The following is a 23,302-nucleotide window of genomic DNA, read 5'->3' on the forward strand; positions in this document are numbered from 1 at the left end:
GCAAACGTAAAGTTTATTGGGAACGCAAACGTTTTGTGAGCAAATGTAAAGTTTCTTGGGGAATCCAAAACTTTCTTAGGGGAACGCAAACGTTTTGCAAAAGAATACTAAAGTTTTGAGAGACAACACATTATAATACAATTATATTATAATATTCTCCCCATCACCATGTCCCTTTAGGGGCTCCATACTCATATTTTTATCATGAGAAAGTTTACAAGCTCATGCCTAGTGGTCATGTCAGTTGGACATTTTACAGTCAATACATCAAGACGCTACATATATTCACGTGACCTTGCGTTGTACTGGGACAGATTCACAGTTCGGCCCCATGTAGTGTATCCTGTGCCACACCCTGCTGGGCCTCTCAGTCTCCCCTGCTGTCTTGATCCTCATCCACTCACCCAAAAAAAACACCCCACCCCTCCTATCCACTTTCTTTCCTTTGCGCCAGCCTGTATCTCCATGACCTTGCGTTATTAAACTGCACTTATCAATCATTCTTGCCAGGGATGCCATCGCCTACCACATTAAAGAAGTCAGAGAAGTCTGGTTTCATCAGCCATGTGCCTTCGCAGACCGCTTCCCCCCGAACGGCATTCACACACCATCATCGACCTGTCATTACAGGACCCAGAGGTGAGGTCCCAACACCCCACCCTCCTCAAACTGCACCACTCTTCTTCCCCAAGCCCCTAATCCCAGCCAGCAGGACCCCCACAATCCTTCAAATCCCCGTTTCCTTCACACCCCATAGTGTCCCCTTGTAAGATCAGACTGAACGAGCAGGAACTTCAGAGTCTGAACGGAGTAGGGGCGTTCACACTGACAGAGATTTGTAGTATCGAAGCATCTGGACGTCATTTTTAATTTCAATGAAAGTTGGAGATGCAATCAATATGAGTACAGTTTAACTTCATGCAAATTTGCGACACGATGGTGATATGGACCAGGATTTTTTTATTCAATTCCCATTCGCAAACTCTCCATTCAGTTTGTTCGGATTCGATTCTGATTCATTTGGATATATTATGGTTACAATGTCGATCAGCTAATGCTGTAAATTATACAGCAATCCTTCTAAATTGTAACATTACAATAAATAATTAGCAACAAGGCCCAAAACAAGCAGTTCAATTAATACTATTTAGGAATCATATTATCAACGCAACCAAAAATAAATTCTGTGAAGCAATAAGAAATTCCATTTAAAATTTTCTTCAGTTGGTTCACAAAGTCTTTAGTTGTTCTGATTATTGTATCTTTATAAAAATATTTTTTTCATGTATTTATTTACTTAAATTATTTTATATAATATTCGATCATTGAAAGTAATGATAACTTGATGTTAATGTTTTGATTCACTTAAAATAATCGTCTAATAAGTCATTTGTTCATGCATCGGACTACGCTAGTTGTATGTTTTTGATTCACTAAAAAAAAATTGTGTTTGTTTTTTTGGGGGGGTTTTGGAGGCGTGTTTTCTTGCCATTAATTTTGCTGTCAGTGTGAACTGGGCTTGAGGCAGTGTGAGTAAAAGTGAGGGAGAGTTATATATGTAGCTTGTTAAAATCGGACAGTTGTTGACAAATCCGCTAAGGACGTGAGTGCGGTCACTTTACGAGTGCAACTCACAGTGTGTATCACCTCGTCCGGCTGCTTGATTTACATGCGTTTAATGTAAACACTTAACCGGATCTCTGAGTGTTGCTTACACACGGGTTGGTTTTCTCAGCGAACGAGGCTTTATCAGAGCGTGTCCTGGATCAGGTTATCACGACTGTATTGTCACTGGCTGTGAATGGTTTTGTCATAGATAAGAACAGTTTTTAATCAAAACCAAAAGCGGCTACGTATTGCCGTCTTTGCGTGGTTGTGAGTTAAAGTAAGGAAAATAAAGTCAAGATTGTTGAATTAAACTACCTGTTGGCTGGTTTGTAGTTTTCCATCGCTTGTTCAAAGCGCTTTGTTTTGTACAGTATTCAATGACCTCGATGCAAAAGTCAGGGTTTGTGTCTAAATTTACCAGTTTTTGCTTTTTCTCTATCATTAATATTCTTTATTTGCTGGATATAAAGCCAAACGGCTCACAGAACTGAGCCAAAGGGCCAGTTTCCAGCATGAATTACTTTGAATATGTTGAAGTATTAACCACAACTTAATTTGTGAGGCTATTAGTATTAAATCACGCTTGGAAGTGGTATCGCTGTCATGTGAATATTTTATGTCCACATGGACGCAAGGCGCAAAATGGATCGCGATTTAATATGCATATGCGGCGAGGCTTGTCGCCCCTTTAAGAGTACTTCTTAAAAGCTAAATCCATGAATCTATGATTGATTTAAAGTGCCTCCCTCTCTTTCAAGACGTTAGTCAAACCCGGTTTATGCGGTTAGGCGGGGTGGCCGGAAAACTTCTTTTTCTAAAACCATTAAAGAATATTTAAAACCGCCTAAATCTGTCCTCCCTTTCAATTGACCATGCGACTACGCAACACTTGCTCTTTCTTCCTTTTCGGTGTTATTCAAACTGGGTGAAGTGGGAACCTGTTGCCTATTGCATAAATAAAGCCTTTTATTATCACCTTAGTTATTATTTTGATAATCCACCATTCAATGAAAGTTGGCAGCAATGGGCCGGCGATGAAAAAAGGTTGAGAAAAGCGAGAAAAAAAGATCAGTGAACCAACACGATTTGCAAAGTGGAACTAATCCAGAGCCTTTTCTATTACACGCGGGTGGCGGGACAATGGCAACAGAGGAACCGCGCTCAACCAGCTGCTGGAGACTGCCTCCTTTTCAGCTCATCATTATCATTTCCATATTTGCTTTGGGAGGTATGTGTCCGCTGGACCCCCCTCAGATTAACTTTTAGGGCCACCCACTACCTCTGTTGCCGGCCTATGCCTCTTTTGTCAGCAGTGAAAACACACAGTGATAGAAATAAGGCAAACAGGTACTTTTTTCCTTCAAACTTACTCTGCGAATTTAGAAAGGTTGCACCTGCAACGAGTGTGTAAGTTCAAACTTGGAGATTAGTGACTACTAGTTGTAGTTCTTAGTTTAGTTACATATAATAAGAAGCATCCAAATTTATGTTGAAAAGCTGTGCATGTAAATTTTATCTTGTTGCAATTGATTTTCTTTTGTGTATTTAAATAAGTATATAAATATGTAAATACTAATATAAATGTAATTTAATAAATAGGCAAAATATGTATTAATACAAATAAATGCATAATTAAAAATAATATAAGTAATAAATAAAACTAATTGTATTATTTATAAATAAATACATAAATAATATAAATACATAATAAAAAAATCCAAATTTGTGATTTTTATACTGATGTGGTTGAATTCATTTTTATTAAAAAATGTTCTCACATAACTGTTAACTGTAAGAAATTTAATTTCTACTGAAATAAAAGAATTAGTCAATTTAAATATGTACATATTCACATAAATATAAATATTCATGTAATATTTAAATAAATTAATACATATAAATTATCATTTTAATAAATAAATGGGTAATAAAATAAAATGTATTATTAATGCATTATTAATAATTAATAATAATAAAAAAAACTTATGAAGAATAATATATAATGAAACATACTATAGAATAAAACATGTGTATAATAAATAATAAAATAAATACTACTTTGTTTTGAAACTTGAAATGCATAAGTAACAATTTCGTGCTGAAGAGCGTTCAAGTCAGTTATTCTCATAATATTCTCTCTCATAAAATGTGAATGAGTGTAAATGTCATCATACACATGATGTAATTCAGTTAGTCTACTATTTTTTTAAGCCATTATTCATGTTTGGAGGCTTCTGTAAATATTTAGTTTACACATAGGGTACGGTTTCAACTAAGTTTGATGGTGCAACTCTCAAACATTTAGCCACAACTAGGCTAAGTTTTAACTGGAGTTACACCCCAGGTTCTCTTTAACCATTAACATCATTTAATGCCATGGCGCCACGCTTGCTAGAACAACCCGCTGGTTTATAAAGCACAAAGTCATTTCTAAGGATCAGACTCTTCTCCTGGGGCTCCCATGATCTCCTGGTGTCTATAGTTAAGACATGGCTATTCTCTTTCTCACGCTTGTGTTCTGGTATTAGTCTCATCACCACCCCTTTTTAATTCATCAAGCCTCTTTCTGCACATCAGTGGGGTTTTCCACATGCGCTACATGAATATTAAGGCACAGGAGACGGTGTCTCCATTTTAGCGCAACAAGAAACGCTGAATACAGACGAGTTGACAGCCTTGAAAGTGAATTATGTCGTCCAGCAGCCTTGACAACTCGAGACACGGTCAAACTTTGTTTACTTGCAATTTTCCGTCCAAATAACCACCATTAAATGAATAGGAACATGACATGGGAGCGAGCCATTTAAGTAATTGGCTATCGTTCCACAACACTTAGATTCTGTCAGCGAGTTGAAGAAGAAAAAAAGAGTTTTTTTTCTCCGCACTAATTGACTCTGCCAATTTGCATAATTAACATGGTAGGTTTCGCTGTAGCTGACGCAAGCTGGTTACCAGAACTGTAACACTGATCTACAGTTCGTTTGGCTCTAGAGAACCGACTCTGTGATGATTTAAAGTCTGAACAGGTACGTGTTTGTCCTCGTGAGGGCGAGTGATTGACGGCGTTTGAAAAATGGTTTTGTTTGGCGAGGAGAAACGTCACGAAAGCGATCCAGTCTCAACATGTTGCCTCCAGATAGATGCCGCGATGCCAGTTGGATCCACTTCTTAGAATAACGGAGCAGAAACCATATGCTGCTCAAGTGTTTCATTAAGTCAACTCTTGGATTGCAGATAGTACTCGCGAATTCCATGGAAAAGGCCGTTCAATGCAGTCTCTGGGACGGTTGGTTTCTCCAAGTCCTGCTCCGGTTATGTTTGGTGTGATCATTTCTACAGTTTTGTTTTATTGATCATCTTCTTATGAATAATATATTTTAAATGAATACTTTGTCATTTTCATTTTCATTACTTTTAGTGTTTTAATCCGATTCTAGTCAACAAAAATAACATTTAGTTGACGATAACGAAACCAAATATTCTAAAGTGTGTGTATATATATAAATACACACACACACAGTTATCCAAATTTCTTTGCACTTTTTTCATCTCGTCTTCGTTATCGTCAACAAAGTAAAGTCTTATGGGCATTTTTGTCTGTATTTGCGTTGACGAGATTATCACTGGCTATGCAACGTGACTAGCAGTTTTGTGTATACTGGAGCTGAATGTGTGTGTTTGTTAGCATTTGTGCTAAGTACAAGAGTGTCGTCCACTCAAATCCTGACTCAGCCTTGTAAAGGGTGTGTCTCAGAGGGGGTCGGCCGCTGCGGCAGCGCCTCGGGCTAATCCAATACGCCAGAGACGGTAAAGAGACAGCGAACGTGTCTTCGCATCTCCTTCATAAAAGTTTGCGTCCTACCCCCAACAGAAAGAGCCAGCCCATGAAAAGACGGCATCTGGAAAGGTAAGACGGAGAACGACACCAAAAGAAGGGCAGAAGAGAGTCGTCCATTCCATTATTACTGTAAATACAATGGCTACATCGCAGCCCCAGCGTCCAGAGTTTCCAGTCACCCTCTATTGACAGAGCCATAAATCAAGGCCAGAGCTAAGTGAATTACTGCAGCAGGGGGCTGTGGTTTTAACAATGTTTATGTAGTATCAGCTTACCATCTCTCCTGAAAGAGAGCGAGAGATTGGAGAGGGTGAGTGCGGAGTCTTATTAACTCTGCTGCGATACATCACAGGCTTAAAGACCCCGAGCTGCCGCACATCCCAGGCATTATACTAATAACCAATAACTGAATATTACCTCTATTAAGAGCCGCCTAATTAGATTGTGCCGGTTACAATTAAATACTTGATAAGGTTCGATCCATTAAAGGACTGTCAGTCCCAGAGCGCTCCGAAGGCCTGCCAGAAAGGTGCGAGAGAGCCGAGGAACGATGCGTCACTGAGACATTTTATTAGTTGCATCTGTCGTAATGATGCAAAAAGAAATCACAGAATGAGGATCTGGCGCCCTTTGGTGTCAAGTACCGCGCTCTGTGCGTTTTTCAAGTGTTGTTGACTGAACAGCTGGTTATTGCGGTGCTTTCCCATTGTTACGAACAGGTGCATGCATTGTGTGCGAGTGTGTGCTGTCAAACCTTTTGAGTCAGGGTAGATACCACTTTAATTTGATGTGAACAACAACAAGACCGTGAGGGATTAAAGTACAGCCAGGTGTAATATGTCAAGACTGTAAATGGAAGAGGAATCCAAAAATGAAAATTCGGTTGGAATTCATGGACCCTTTTTACAGACTGTGATGACGTGTTTCTATGGTTATCTAGCAAAGTTTTTATATTAGATTTTTTTTTTAAATGTTATGTTATTTGTAATGTTTTACTTTTTGTTTTATTACCTTGGCACGAAATTACAGAAAATTCTTAACGTTGCTGGATGAGTGTGAGGGAGTGACGGCAATTTTTCCCTCTTCTGACCAATGTAATCTATCAAGATTTTAAGTCATAGAAATGCTATTTTCTTTTTTTGCTATTGAAGCAAATGGGAACGCAAAAATTATGTGTTGTAGACAGTTTCCATTCACCACTTTATCAACAATGAGCACTTCCGCTTCCGAAAACTCCAGAAATGTGAAAACGGCCCATTATTTACTCATCCTAATGTCGTTGTATGACTTACTTTCCAAAGAACCCAAAAGATGTTTTTTCATCCTTACAATGAAAGTCAATATTGTTGATTTGGACCCCATTGACTTTAATTATATAGACAAAACAGTTTCAAAATATCTTCTTTTGTCTTCCGCGGAAGAAAGTCATACTGGTTTGGAGCGACATGGGGTAAGTAGATATTCAACACTTTCTAGCTTCATGTTCATTTATGCTAAATCAAATATAGCATCTAAGCTTACTATGTGGGAAACAAGCCCACGCTAAAAACACGCCACCTTTGTGTGTATGTCCCCATCTGCATGAGCAATCCAACCAAGCACAAACTCACCACAATGTCCACATCCTTTCCTCTTGGAGCCCCTCTTCTCCATCCTTCCTCTCCCTCTGTCCTTTTCTGACCGAGCTCCTCTCTCTGTCTCTTTTCCAGCGAGTCCTCACGCCACGCCGTCAAGTCTTCATTTCCCGACGTCGCCAATCATCCAGCAGCCCGGCTCGTACTTCTCCCACCACGCCATCCGCTACCACCCCCAGGAGACGCTCAAGGAGTTTGTCCAACTTGTCTGCCCTGACAGTGGTCAGCAAGCTGGACAGGTGGGCTTCCTTAATGTAAGAAGGCGCATTTTCTACATACATAAATTTCATGTCATGTTTTGTATCCCTGTAGTCGCTTAGTTGGCTAGTCTGACATTGTCTTGTTTTTAGTGACTTGCACCATTGTTCAGTGCCAGTACAGTGACAAAAGTTTGAAGATGTGGAAATGCACATGAGATTAAGATTTAGACCATAAACATACTCTACTATGCAACTATGTATGCTTCTTGCTACACATACAAAATAAATTAAGTTCATTATGTTTTGCAAATAGGTGTCACATTGTCAACATTGCCACAAGGGGCACTATAGCATAAATTTGCATAAACTGTCCTCTATGGTTAGTTTTTTTTTTTTTTAGGTCAATTACTGGCATGGCTGGCAGTATCTTGTTGAACAAATTAGCTGTAGTTAGTTAAAATGGATGGTGACGTTTTGCCCTAGCTACTGTAATAATTACACCATTAGTCTAAATGCTAAGAATTTGAAGCTAGCTGTAGCGCCCCCTTGAGTACTGCCTTTACAGTTTATGTTTGCCTGAACTAAATCTGAATTCAGATTCATGTACACATATCATTTGTCCATAAATGCACCCTAAAAAAAACTATATATATACTTTATGAATAAATATTAATGTTATAAATAAACATGCATATACTATATATTTGAAACAATCCTAAAACAAATAAAAGTCATCTAGCCATTTAAACTAAAAGTTACATGTCATTATAAACATGATACAGAAGGTCCATCTTCTCCATGCCTTAGTTTTCACCAGGTTGTGGGGCTAATAAATCCCTTTCCCGTTCGATAGAGTGACCCAGCTCTGGGCAGACTGACGTGGCCCTGATTGGGGAGAGACAGCGTGCAGTTTGGGTCATAGATTATGAACGGTGAAGTGCGCACAGCAGCAGAATTATTTTTATGACTGGGAGCAGCGAAAAAATAGCTGAGCACATTCTTCTGACGCGCACGTGTGAGATGCTTCTGTTGTGCCTGCTGGTCATACGTGTCCGGAAGTTGATACTCAGGGTGCGTTTTCATGTTTTTCATGTCCTGTTTCTATCCAGCCCAACGGGAGCAGTCAAGGGAAGGTGCACAACCCGTTCTTGCCCACCCCAATGCTGCCACCTCCTCCGCCTCCCCCGATGGCACGGCCCGTGCCCCTGCCTGTGTCAGACTCCAAACCTCCCTCGACCTCCACTGAGGGAGGGGGCAACTCCCCCACCTCGCCAAGTGAGTACTCAAACTCCTTTATATCTAATATTATTATTTACATATCTATCTATCTATCTATTGTAAATGTTTAAATAACTAAATATAATACATTTTAAACAATCCCAAAACAACAAGCTCTGGCTCACACATACCTAATACTCAATCCCAAACATAAAGGCCTGGTTTCACAGACAGGGCTTAGATTAAGCCAGGATTAGGCCTTAGTTCAATTAGGGCATTCAAGTATCTTTTATAAACATGAATTTACTGGTGTGCATCTTGAGACAAAACAATGACACTGACTTATTAAGTGTGAACGCTGCCATCCGAACCCTGGTGCGCACCAAACAAGCGGACCGAGACCTCTGAAAATATTTGTCTCGGTTCCAAACGAACTCTGGTGCGAATCGAATGAAATATGAACGCAACACGGACCAAAGACATGTAAGCAAAACAAAAACAGGAAGATGAGCCCCTAAAAAGGACAGAATGCTCACGCATATAGTTTTTTTCTTGTCATAATCGTGATGTTGCCCGTACAGGCATCAGATCCGTGTCTCCGCTCAGCAGATCGTTTGTGTGAGTGACAGAGACTCCTGACGCTTTTTTGACTCCTTTACATATTTTGCAAGCTCTTCACGAGTTCTCAGCTGGTCAAAATACCATCATATGCAGTCTATGCACATACATCGAGCGCATTTAGCCCAGCACACAGCATTGTTTTGGATGTTCTGTAAGTTCTGTCACAAAATATTGGTAATAAAAGCCGACCAATCAGGTTGTGAACGTATATCTATGTCTTTAGGTTCGGTATCTTTTGGTTCGGTGATAAAAATGCCAATCTGAATGCTAAGCGGACCAGGACTAAAAGTTTTTTTGTTTTGTTTTTGGTCCGGACCAAACGAACCAAGCAAACCGAACTACAAGTGTGAACACCCTGAAACCGGGGGAAAGTGTCTCAGTTGCTTTCAGTTAAAACAGCTCCAACATGCATTTTAGTCTGGGACTAGGCTTAAGCCTTGTCTGTAAAACCAGGAGGAAGTGTCTCAGATCTCAGATGAGCTTATCTACAGTGTGTTTTTATTGGGTTTTTTTATGTACTGAATAGAATTTCCCATCAAACATGCGCAGTGTTCGTATCAAGCCTTTCTCTCAACAGCTGTACTGCTCCCGATACAATATTGATATTCATTTTGTGTGTGTGTGTGTGTGTGTGTTTAATTCTCACCACAGCCTACTCCACACCGAGCACGTCTCCCGCTCAGCGCTTTGTCAGCGTGGGCCCCAGAGACCCCAGCTTTGTAAATATCCCTCAGCAGCCTCAGGTGAGTACATATGCCCAGATCCACAGAGTCCCTGAAAGTCCATCAAGAATGCTTGTTGTCTGTCATAATAGGCTTTCAGCACTGTTATGCCAGCTCATATAACTCCCTCGCTCACTGTGAGAGCTCATAGCTGATTTATTGTGTGTAATTGGCATGTTCAGACTCGGGTTCAATGGCACGGTGACCGCAACCTTGATTTATACCCCTTGCACACGTACAGTCGCCTGCATGCTACAGATTAGTTACAATTTATAATTTGACATGGCAGTTACAACATTTGGCTATTTTGAAGTTGTCAGGATCAGCCAATAACTGATAAAACAAACTGTTAAATTTCAGTTAACATTTACACAGTTTATTCAACATTTATATATCAACCAATAATATTATCATATTAATATTTCACATGACTGTTACGACATTTGGCTGTTTTGAGGTTGTCAGGATCCACCATTAAACATTTACGCAACGTTTACTCAACATTTACTTAAGCAAAAACTTTTATAATACAGAACTGACTTAGCAACTAGTAAAAGGGAAAAAGCTAGTAGCCTCATGCTAATTCCTATGTCAGTTCTGTATTACTCTGTTAAATGTTGAGTAAATGTTGTGTAAACGTTTGAGTTTCAAGTAAAAAAAAATATTTGGTCGCTTAAACTATACATAAACAGTGTTATTGCATTAGATATAAAATTGATTTTACAATTAAAACGGAATGAACAATTTTCCTTTTCACAAAAATATTTTTTGGTATCAAATGATAAAACAATAGATATTATACTAGTCTGTAGTTAGCAGTTTGTGCATTAGGCATTTAAAACCCATATCAGTCAACCACTGCTATTAATATATTCATAAACGGACATCAGGATCACCCTGTTAATGTAAATGAACTTGTGTTTGTTTTTTCCAGTCATGTAAATGCTAATGCGACTGAAATGCCGCCTGTAACCTTAATCGTCACACACACATATCTACAATGACAAATGCAGCCTACACTGCCACCTGCACTCATGCAAACTGAAAAAAGAGCATCAGTTACCTCTGTAAACGCAGCTATAACACGCACACACACACACACACACACAGCAGAGATGAGACCGCGCTCATAGAGAAGCACTCAAGACTGGATTGGATCAGAGAGAGAGAGATTGTGTGCGTGTGCGTGTGTGTGTGTGTGTGTGTGAGAGATAAGTCCGGAGGCCTGCAGCAGCCTCCCATCGATTTATTGACTGTGTCGCAGGCCGCAAGACACGCATCCCCCAGTAGAATGGAGGCAGGTGTTTGTCAGGCCGGCTGGGAGGGGAGCGGGGGGTTGTTATTATTTATTGTTTGTATTTATTTATTACTCCTGCCCGCCTCTGCCACCCCTTCTCTCTCTTTCTTTCTCTCTCTCTCTCTCTCTGTCCTTCTCTCTATCACCTTTTCCTCTCTCCCTCCCCTGCTCAGGTGGCTTCTAAGGTTCTCTACTGGTATCCGTACATTTATTTATTTATATATATACATATATATATAAACAAGAAATTAATTTATATAATCTGAATATGTGTTCAAAATGAAGGCAAAAAGAAATATATAAATATTCGTTTTTGTAAGGAGCATTATAGTTGCAGTCTCGTTTTTTTTTTTTTTTTTTTTTTGTAAGCTTGAGTTTTGATTTTTATGTTGGTTAACGAATTTTTTTTTGTTTTTTTTCCCGTCATTGCTATGTTTGTGTGTAACACACTAACGCTATCAGGCGAACTCTTTTGTTTCAGTGCTCTTTTGTCTTGTTTGTTTGTTCGTGTGATGTTCAAGCCAATTAATTTTTAACATCGTAAAACTGCAAGCGAACAAATAAACAGCCCTTGCACACCTTAATTGTTGCGGGCAGGTGTAAAGCTTAATTCATTATACTTATTTAAAACAGCAACATTATCATTTTACTACAAGACTGTAGTTGAAATGGAGACCATATGAGGATTTTTGCAAGCCACTTTTTGTCATCCTATAGAAACAAGGGCAATGCAACTCTCAGATCAGCTGCGAGCGACGTCTCCCGAGTGCCATCACCCACTGTGTCAGTGAACTCTTTGAGGCTCTGTCTAGCCAGACAGTGATTGGACTGTGAGTTTATATTAAAGCGCTGTATGAGTCTCAGACTGGCTATATTGACGAGCCTGTGACCCCACGGCAGGGTTCGGTCGCACCATTTCATTGGCCTCATAAGCTGGTACGGACCACCCTGGGGCGGGGAGGACAAAAGTTACCCGCGGTGGCCGGCGTGTTTCGGGGGGTGGGGTATAAAAGAGAACGAAAGTGACGGGCAGACAAGAATGATGTGACCCTAACTGTAAACATTCCTAGCGGCCCGGCCATGGTAACCAGGCAGAGAGCGAGAGACGGGACAGTATGATGGAGGGGTCTGCCATGGGAGGAGGGGACGGGAATGAAAGAGAAGGGTGGTGGGAGGGTGGCAGCGCCCTCAGGGGTTTGCTGCCATGGGAGTTGTTGGCGCTTACCCTCTCAGATGGAAAGGTTGGCACCACATGGAGAGATATACGGACGAGCATTTGGGACCAGAAGCGTCACGCCTGTTCAAACTGAGGGGCCACTTTTTAGTTTCCAAAACATTTGTATAATGTAGGTTATTAACCATGCATGATTATTATAGGCATACATGTGTCTGCAGTTTTGCTTGATTATCTAAATATATAATAACATAACATTACATATAATATTATAACATTATAGATAATATAAATTTTGGCAGAAATCATGCTACCTTTTTATGTATTTAATTATTTAATATATTTAATAAAAATGATTTATTATCCTCCCTAGGTGATATTATAATATTATTATGTAACTATAATAATTGAAAATATTATTAATTATATATATATATAACATTTTATAATATACATAATATGTATATATTGTGTATTTATATCAAACTAATAATATACAATTATCATACACATGCTATACAACATATAGTAAATAATGCATAATGTATACAATATATATTATTGGGTTGGACAGAAGTCACACTGCAGTTTTGCTTTGTTTATATTTTTATTTAATTTTTTTGTATGGTTTTAGTTAATGATAATATTTGAAGGCAGATCTACATGCGTGCTTGACAAAACCAACAATTAATCAATTATGATCAATAAATCACATAAAAATTGCAAACAAAAACGTGCACAGGCCCGTAATCTGTGTTTAATTGTGACGCGTGCAGGGACTGCAGCCTGACCCCGGTCCCGAAGCGGTGCAGATAAAGCAATGATTCATAAACAGCGTTTTTAATCAGAACGTGCTGGGAGGAACTGAGTGTGATGGGGAGCGCAGATAGGCACTGCAGTGTGACTCACACACACACACACACACACACACACAAACGCAGGCAGTAAATCGGCCCGATAGAGGCTGGGATGAGAACGCCGGCACCCTTGGCTTTTATTCGCTTCCTATAAACGTTAGCATGCGGGAGAGATAACATCAGTAATTGACTCTTGTCCTCCACGTCAATTTGCCGTAGTTAAGCATCTGCGGAGATGTCCCCGCAAAACACGCCTAACGATTATTACTCGAATTCATAATCAACGTTCATTCCGAACACAAAGAAACCTCAAAAGGCTGCAGGGAAAGCGACGCCTCCTTAATAGTGCTGTTTAAACCAATTTTCACAGATTCTGCCACATGCGTTTCTTCCCGAAGCCAGAAGAGGGCAGAGCGCCAGACTGCCGGACACACAAATTAATTACCCAAGATTGATTTCAACTCTATGCTCCGTGTCACACCCCAGAAAATCACAGGCTCCTGTTTCTGTCGGAACGCATACAGGCTTCCACAAATCTGGAGAGGGAAGGAGAAGAGCGACCGTTTCCCTCACACCTGCCACGCTCTAATAATAAACAACATGAATATGTTTATATCCCCCTCAGGTGTGAGCTGTTTGTTTGGGGTCGTCTAATGGACTGCCGTTTTCTTTTTTCCCCCCCGTAGCGTCTGATGGCAAAATGTAAATAAATAATGTAGTAAATGTCTGCGGGGTCCCGTGGGGAGCTGTAATACGTGGCTGGGCGGTTTGGGTTTGAGATGGCTTTTATAAGCACTGCTCTCCAGGCCCGGGCTGGTTTGCATTACATGAGGCTGAATTCCTCTGAGATGACACTCATCCTCAGGCACTTTAGCGCGGCTGCTGACTCAGCACTCCTCCGACCTGATGAGATTACTCCTGCCATTGACAGCCAGTTAAAGGACCAGACCGAGATTCCCAGCACCCCGTTTATGTCGCTCTATCTCTTCTGATCCTTCTTCCTTAATCTCTTACGCCCAACTTTCTCGATCCTTTCCCAACTTTTTAACTCCTTTTTGGTCTTAAAGGGATAGTTTGCCCAAATATGAAAATTCTGTCACGTCGTTCCAAACCTGTATGACTTAAAGGAGACATTTCGAAGAATGTGCTGGTTGCGCATTAATGCACAAGGCTTTCAAACTTAAAAAAAATACGCCTTATCTGCTATATTCCAAGTGTTCTGAAGCTAAACAATACTTTTGTTTAAGGAATCAAGTTGTTATTCACTGAAAATCTTCACCTCCAGTGAGCTGTGAACGGATCAGTAGTGAATTGAATCAACAGATTCAATAAAAAGAACCATAAAAGTGATCCATATGACTCATGTGATTCATTCCCAGTCTTCAGAAATCATAAGCTAACTTTGTTCAAGAAACTGACCAAAATTCATGTTTCAAAAGAATTTTGAAACCAGTCATTCAGAATTGTTTGTGAAGTGAATCACCTGATTCAATGAAAAGATTCGATTCAAAAGAATGATTTATTCACAAATCATTCAGACTAGTTTTGTGAACTGAATCACCTGATTCAATGAAAAGGTCTGATTCAAAAGAATGATTGGTTCGCAATCATGAATTTCTCGAACAAAGTTAGCATATGACTTATGAAGACTTAAGTGAGACGTATGGATCACTTTTATGATACTTTTAGGGTTCCTTTTTAAAGCGTGAAAGCTTTGTTCCTTTATAAGTCATACATGTTTGGAATGACATGAGGCTGAGTTTTTCAGTGAACTATCCCTCAGCTACTCAGCTGCAGTCTGTCTCTAAGTCTATTAACCGTTACAGTTACATTTAATTTCCTTTCTCTTTCCTTTTCCTCTCTCTGAAGTCTGTTTCTGCGTGTCTTACCTTATATCGCAGATGTGCTGCAATGTGTGTTATTTGCATGATGTTCCTTCCCCTCCGCCCCTCTCTTTCATTACATTAATACAGCTTTCACCTTGAGGGCTTTCAAACAGGACACTAAGGCTATTGATGGGTTGACTACAGCTATCTATCCGTCAATTACAACCGCTGACGTACATCCTTTAAAACCAACCCCACTAGCGCTCAGAGGTCCAATTCATTTTGGCAAATAAGCATGTTGCGGCAGTTTGCTTCAATGAGCTGGTTCAAAAAATTATATAAATTTTTGGTAACACTTTACAATAAGGTTCCATTGGTTAACATTAGTTAACTACTTTAGTAAACATGAACTAAGAATGAACAATACTTGTACAGCATTTATTAATTTATTAACTAATACATTAACTACATAAAATCAAATGTTGTATATATATATATATATATAATTCACAAGTTATATTTAAAAATATATCTATGAATTCAAAAATTATATTTCAATAATGTATAAGTACAAATATATAAATATAAAGTTTTGCACAACTTTGCGTTCATATTGAGTTCTGGTTTGTAATTAATGAAAAACTGAATGAACATTAATAATATTTTAAAAATACTTTATCTATTAATAAGTACATTAGCCAAGCAAAACTGCAGTGTGATTTCTGTCACACATAGTTTATACAATATATAATTATATATTGTGTTGTTATAATTTATATATTAATATTATTTCTAATATAATTTGAATATTTTTATATCTAAAAATATTTTATAAAAATATTATACTTTGTGTGTATGTATTTATTACAATTAAAAAATTATAAATGCTTGTATTATATTAAAATATATTAATATTTGTACCATTTTTGTCCAAATTAAATATATAAATGGTCTCAAATGTTGCATTACGAATTCTACTTCAGTGTATTGCGTTTTCAAAGTTTTCCCAATTTTTTTGTCACAAAAATGGACGGAGCATCGCCTACATCCTTGCGTCACTATCAGAATTAAAAAATAAATGGATTCACAGCAGTTTCCTATACTCTTGTGTTTAAGTGAGGGTCTCCCATACAGCCAATTGACTCATAAGCTCTCAAATGAATCGTTAAAAAGAGACGGTTCAAAAGTACAATTCATTTGGGAAATGGACATCTCAAAACCCCACAACCACCCTCTATAGCTCTATTGCTAATGCTAACCGCAGGCCAGAACGTCATTGTAGTTGCATGGAAATGACTTAATCCCGTACATATCCTTTCTGCCAAAGCGAACACATACACCCGTTGACTCTGTGTGGGTGGCTTGAAGCTCCATCCAAACAGAACCTTTAGGAATAAGAAACGCTCCATTAAGAGGCCAATCGGAGATGATGTTTGTGTGGTTGTTTTAACAGACCGAGGTGTCGTCATCAGTCGCACAAACATTTCATCATTTCGTGTTTGCCCCTCAGGATGTCTGGCTCTCCCTTATACCACTGTTACGTTCATTTTTACGCTGAATCATGCTTTTTTCACTCCCGATCTCGCTCTTTCCCGATTTGGTCCCCTGAGAGATAAAGGAAGAGATACTGGGATTGCTGTTGTGTTTCATTGTGCACTGTGTCTCAATGCTCACATGGTCTTCCTGGTTCAAGATAAGCTATCCCACAATGCATCATTGTTGTTAGGAAGTGATCCTTTTACACTTGATGTTTTATTCCGCGTACGTTTTTACACCAGTCTAAGTTCTGTCACCCCTAATTAAATCTAACCATCATCCATTAGTTGAGAGTCTATAAAACGGATACGGATGTGTGTGTGTGAAACCACTTTAATTCTTCTGGCACAGCGTTCCACATCACCGCAAAGGACTTTTGAGAACTTTTTTTGAGCAGAGAGCTAATGAAAAGATTCATTAGTGGTGCTTGCTAAGACAAGAATCATCATTATTATTGATTACACTTAGGGTTTGGGAATTGAAAAAACCCATAAACCCATAGCTCATCCCACGCCGTTTGTGCTACGGGCAAGTTTTGAACTAGAGTTTAGTTTTTTACAGATGTTTACACTTTTATACACAATTGGTTATTGTTTGTAATAGTAGTATTTTACTACTAATCTTAATCATAATAGGGATCATTGATAATATTCACAATATGTGTTGTAGTCCATTATTTTACTGTTTTTTGCTTATTGGTTACTGGTCGCTTAACCAGTGAAAGAACCTGTATCATATTGGTCGATCTGTGAAAAATATTCCACAGTCTATGTCGAAATATAGTTTTTAAATGATATGCACATAGTTTTGTCTCTTAATTTAGTTGCGTTTGTTCTGGTTATGAAAGACCACCCATGTTGCAAACGTGAGAATGACAGGTTGTAATTTTACACTATATTGTCTGTCTGTCTGTCTGGTCCCCCTGCGTGCTGGATATCTGCAGACTAAATCCTAGCTGTCAGCACACCCCTCTGTGTGGTAACATAAGCCCACTGTCCACAGAGTTACGGGGAGTATCGGAGAGAAGCTTACACGCTCCTGCTCTCTGTGCAGAACGCCGTCTCCAAAAGTCTTCTCAGGACAGGGGAGGGAGGGAGGGAGGGAGGGGGAGGGAAAGTTTCAGAGCGGTCGAGCCGATAGACAAAGACACAAGGAAGCTGCACTGCACCGGAGCGCAGAAGTCCAGACTCAGCAACTTCTATTGATTAAAAACTAACCTTCCAGTTTCTCCGCTGCGCTTGCGGTGAGCAATAGAATTTAAACGAGCCGTAAGCCTGAGCCTTCCACGCCGATGTCCAACCTGATAGAATCCACTCAATCTCGCAAATCATTTCATTGTTCTTAACTACCTTGGATCATTTACCGCATTAGCCTGCTGAAGCTTTCAATGAAGCCTAGACAGTATATATAATGCAATATTAATGTATTTAAAATGCACATTATAATCTGTTAAAAAATAACTAGTTATAGGATATAGATATTATATGCACCTATAAAAACAGAATATGTAGGTTTATGCATATTTTAATATCTTTATCAATGTCTTTTGAATGTTTTAATAAAGCACTTTATATGTTTACAGACTGTATATAAACTGTATTTGGAAGTATGGTATGTAAATATTATGTAATATTAAATTAAATACACTCCATAGACCAAAAAAATGACACTTTATATTTAAAGTCAATGTATATAATGCATTAATAAAATTTTCAAAAATGTATATAATTATTTTAAATAAATAATACTTACATATACCTTTATCTTATGTAGTATATGATTTTACATACCAAAATATCCACTTTTCAGTGTTGGGTATAATATCTATATAGTATAATAAAAAATAATAAAAAAAATACACTGTTTATATGATGCATTATTTAAATATTCACACTGCACATAATGAAATATTTACTTATGCTTTTAGTGTGGAGTATTAGATCTATTATATAACAAAAATATAAATGCACTTTATTTGAAGTCTATTTATATAATGCATTAAAAGAGCATTATTTAAAAATGCTTAATGAAATATTTACATATTACACCTTCAGTGTGATGCATGTCCATCAAATCTATCTATCTATCTATCTATCTATCTATCTATCTATCTATCTATCTATCTATCTATCTATCTATCATACATATATATATATGTAATATTTGAAACATTGAAAGTTTGCAATTAGTTGGTTCAATTTGCAATAATAACAGAAAACAAGAAAGTGAGTCTTGTGTGCAGGGTAGTAAATCGGCAGTCCTTGAATGCTTCTCTCTGATTGGATGAAAACTCAGTGGGATTAATTAATCAAGGCTGGTGATTGGTGGACAGTGTGTAAGCATTATGAATTGAGCAGTGGGAGGAGCATGTGAATCACTGCAAACACTGAATCAATAGCGTGTGTATTTGCAGCAGAGGCCGGATGGGGCGGATCACTCGGACAGAACGCCGGACAGGAAGAGAATAGTAAGACAGGGAGTAGGGAAAGAGGGCTCAGAGAGGGAGAGAAAGAAAGAGGGATAAGGAGGCGTGAGGCCCGGCCTTGCTAATGATAGTCACGTATACGGCTGTCTGGTTGTCCCTGGCAACCAGACATGATGTAACACCAGGATGAACTTGAACTTGGTGGGAGGAGGGAAGTTGGAAAGGGGAGGGGAGAACGGAGTGAAAAAGTGGGCGAGCACCGAACGACACTTGCTCACTTGCTGGAAACGTGAACAATGGAGCACAGCAATCAATAAGCCCATTTCACTGAAGGATTACAGGGTGCAGCTCGCTAACCTCACCACTCCAGTCTACAGACAGACGCCGTGTGGCGGAAAGTGCTGCAAAGGCATTCAGAGATGGACAGGAGCAGGAAAAGAAAATGTTGTTGAGCTGAGCCCTCACAGAGTCAAGCACCATCTTAAGACCTGATACACGAGACATAAGTGATCCCACAAGAAAAGAACACACATTTTCTGATTTTCTTTTTGGCAGTGTATTTCAGGTACTGATGTTCAGGGTGTGAATTACAGGTTATAAAAAGCATTAAACCCGCCAAAGAAAGTCAAAACAAAAGGTTTGGGGGATCTTAGTCAACATTACAACAACTAATTTTACTTCTGTGGTGTGCTGTAATTTTGAAAGTGTATAATGAGAAAATCTAGGTCGGGGCTTGATTTTATCCATTGAGAATGGATAGAATCATGAAAAGTGATATTTACTGTATATGAGAGGTGGCTGGAAGGGAGGTGTTGAATACATTTCGAGGATAAAACAATAGTTTTAAATTAACATGCACTGGTGAATCTTGCACAGTAAAACCAGGAATGTGTATTAAGAAAGTAAGTAAGATAGGTAAAACTATATTACTCTATTTATTATCAAACAGCATTTTAGTAACGTTTTCTTTTTATTATAGCTTTACATTTTACAAGTATATCACAAATGGACTTTATTTAATAAACAATATTTAGAAAATTATAAAATTGCAATGCCAAAATAATGTTTAATAATGGATACATTATTTTAAAAATACATTTTAAAAAAGTTGAATATAAATGCTTTTTAAATTTTAATTTAAATAATCAAATACACAGTGTACACAGTGCAAATACACAAATACAAAAGTTTGGGGTCATTTTTATGCTTTTGAAAGAAGTCTCTTTTGCTCATCAAGGCTGCATTTATTTGTTAAAATACAGTAAAAACAGTAATATTGTGAAAAATGATTACAATCTTAAATAACTTGTCTGTTTGAGTATATTTTAAAATGTAATTTATTCCTGTGATGCAAAGCTGAATTTTCAGCATCATTGTCACATGATCTTTCAGAAATCATTCTTATATGCGGATTTGTTGTGCTGCTTAATGTTTTTGTGGAAACTGATTTTGATGAATAGACATTTATTTGAAATGGAAATCTTACTGACCTCAAACTTCTGAATAATAGTGTAATAAAAGAAAAAAAGTAATATTTAAAAAGAAAAGGTCAGATTGCAGCCCAAAAATTGATGAAATTAGCCAGTTAACACCATTGAACGTCATTGAATAGTTCACTCGGCGTTGATGATACTGAAATCAATGAATGGTTAACTTTCACACCAAACCTAACCAATGTTGTTCCTCTCTGTCTTGTTGCAGTGGTACCTGGGCTAAAGACTCCCGACACGGACCGGCCGCTCCCGAGGTCACACGACCACCCCCTCTGTCTCCCCTGAGTACGACCCGCAAACATGTACACCAGTCTGAACAGAGAGAAGCCACTTGCTGCCCCAGTACTGGACAGACCCACAGCATGGCTCCAGCAGAACCCCGCCAAGCCCTGGAACAAGAGGAACCGACTCAACGCGCTTACACCCACTTACTATATATCTATATAGTCCATATGTATTCTTCCATATGTATGGTTTACATGCCTATATTCATATATAGTAGCTGTCCAGCTCTTCTGAGGGTGGAGCTCGAAAAAAAAAACAAAAAAAACAAGAGCTTTGTTTTCTCGGAAACGTGCACGTTTTTTTTTTTATGTTTCTTTGTTTTGTTTTGTATTTTTTGGTTTACCCTCACAGATAGACGAGGAAAACGTAACATGACACAATCAAAGAGCTTCCCGCATCTGTGCCTGTGGTCTTAAAGAGAAGTCTGAGGCGTTTCGAATCAAACACAGTCTGCGGCCAAGGGTCGCGAACCCACAACCACCTGGAGGTCGGAGCTCTGCCTTTCAATCACTCGTGTTTTGACGGATCAATCCGGTTTCGTATCGTGAACGTTGGAGGTTTTGCCTGGGTCAGATATACCACCAGCTAAAATCTCCATTGCGTCTTCTGACCAGGACCATTTCCTCCCCCTTCCACCATCATCACCACCACCACCATCAACACCATGTCAGATCAAGAACCCTTTCAAGGACTCAACCGAACCCCTCGCTCCCATTTTTTCTGTTTTTTTTCATTTTTTTTTTTTCATTTTGGGGCAGGCGATGAAGAAGTCATGAACAGTGATGTTTGATATCAGGTCATTTTACAGTATACTAATGGGAGATCTCCCCACTTGGAGGCATGTTCATATTTTGTGTTTTTCGTACAAAAATCATTGCGATTCTTTCTACTAAACCCCATCGGAAGGTCTGTCGCACACCAAGGGCCGAGTGAAGGTTTGATCTTCCATAAACTTCAAGAAAAGGTTAACAGTGAATACTGAATTGAGGAAAGTGCAATTTTGTTGGGTAGATGTTGGATTGTTAAATATCTTTGTAAGATAGATCGTTGAAGCGATTGTTGAAAAGTATATATATATAAATATATATATTTTTCTTCCTAGTCCGTTCACACCTCCAGGACTCTAAAATATCGGGGTACAAAAAAAAAAGTAAAACACGTAAAGAGGAAAAATAGAACAAATAGCCTTGTGAGAAATAAGGGGAGCTGTAATTGATTTTTCTTTTGTTGTTTTTTATGTTTGTTTGTTCATCCTTTCTTAGCATTGTAGAACAAATCTCCCTTTAAGAAATATCACTGTTTTTAGGATTCCTGCTAGTTCGTTTCCAAAACGCTACAGCAATTGTTTTAATTTAACCAAGCACATAATGTACGCAGAAAATTAGCAGTTTGCGAAATCATGAACGCAAGGAAGGAAACACGTAAAAAGCAAGGGGCGAAATACTGAACTAACTTCCTTGCAAAAACTTTGAAGAAAATGTGAAGATCAAAAAATGCATCCAGCTTCCCACGCATGCAATTTTGTTGTTTTTGAGTTTTTGTTCGTTTCCTGTACGAAAATATATATATATATATATATATATATATATATATATAGACACATACACACACACTTACAGTCTCATCCACCGTACCGATCAAAGCTCAGTAAAGTTTTAAAAAATAATAATAATAATAATAATCTGCATGTTCTAGTGTTAGTGATACATTTTTACATAGATTACGTAGAGTTAAAGTAGTGTGAAAAATATTGTAATCCCAACATCGGGCACTTGCCGATCAACTATTTGTTTGGTCCCTTAAAAAAGGGTATTTTTACTGCTGTTCTCACAATCAACCAGCTAAACATCTCTCTGACTCTTCTCAGCTTCCTCCTTTATTCCCGTCAGAACAATCATTTTCATGTCTCAAGAGCGACGTACGCACTTCATTGTCTTTTCAAACTGCACGAACAATTCCACATCGATGTGCCTTGAGCGATGGTCTAGTTCTGAGTTATTGCACAAGCTGTAATGTGGAGACTATTTTTTTCACATTTTCACCCCACCAGTGAAATTAGCAATGATAATACACAGTATTACTCTCCTTTAAACTACATTTCGCCACTATCGGTCGTCCAATGCTTCGAAAATCCCATCATTTTCACTTCGATCAGTCGAAAGTCAATCATTCACCAAGTACCAACAGAGGTTTTGATGTCATCGAACCTTTTTTCGAATGATTTAACACAGGTGTATCGATATTTATGGATGTTGCTGCGATTTCTAAACGACGACTACTTTTTCTTTTCAGTCTTCCTGGGGTTTTTTGTTGTTGTTTTTTCATTCCCAGCAATGAATAATGAGGAAAAGAATATGCAATACTTGCTTGCACTCATATAGTCATTTTTTATTTTTGTTTGAATTTTTTTCACCACCAAAGTGAGCACTTGACAGGTCAGTGTGCTTTTCATACCCGTGACACGAGAAAACGCCATTGATCAGCCTCACTTCATTAACGTTTTCCTTTTTTTCGGTCATAATCAAGCCTTAAAAAGGAGGAAACTTCCTTTCCATCACAAACACACAA

The 23,302-nt window shown here is 38.5% G+C and overlaps 1 protein-coding gene across 8 annotated transcripts in view; it reads left to right on the top strand.

The window, feature by feature from the left end:
- nfia (nuclear factor I/A) overlaps positions 1-21,505 on the top strand; it is a 154,221-nt gene extending 132,716 nt beyond the window's left edge. For 4 of the 8 annotated variants that reach the window (XM_056256528.1, XM_056256531.1, XM_056256529.1 and 1 more), the window contains 5 exons: positions 511-639; positions 7,156-7,334; positions 8,390-8,555; positions 9,771-9,862; positions 20,658-21,505. In XM_056256528.1, coding sequence (XP_056112503.1) covers positions 511-639; positions 7,156-7,334; positions 8,390-8,555; positions 9,771-9,862; positions 20,658-20,672 — 581 coding nt within the window. In that variant the 3' untranslated portion in view covers positions 20,673-21,505. The remainder of the gene's footprint in view (positions 1-510; positions 640-7,155; positions 7,335-8,389; positions 8,556-9,770; positions 9,863-20,657) is intronic. The other 4 variants (XM_056256533.1, XM_056256534.1, XM_056256535.1 and 1 more) reach the window with 2 other exon arrangements.
- Positions 21,506-23,302: the final 1,797 nt, after the last annotated feature.

This window comes from Rhinichthys klamathensis, unplaced genomic scaffold, assembly GCF_029890125.1.
Source record: "Rhinichthys klamathensis goyatoka isolate OS25496 unplaced genomic scaffold, OSU_Roscu_1.1 h1tg000127l_1, whole genome shotgun sequence".
Lineage (NCBI taxonomy): Eukaryota > Metazoa > Chordata > Actinopteri > Cypriniformes > Leuciscidae > Rhinichthys > Rhinichthys klamathensis.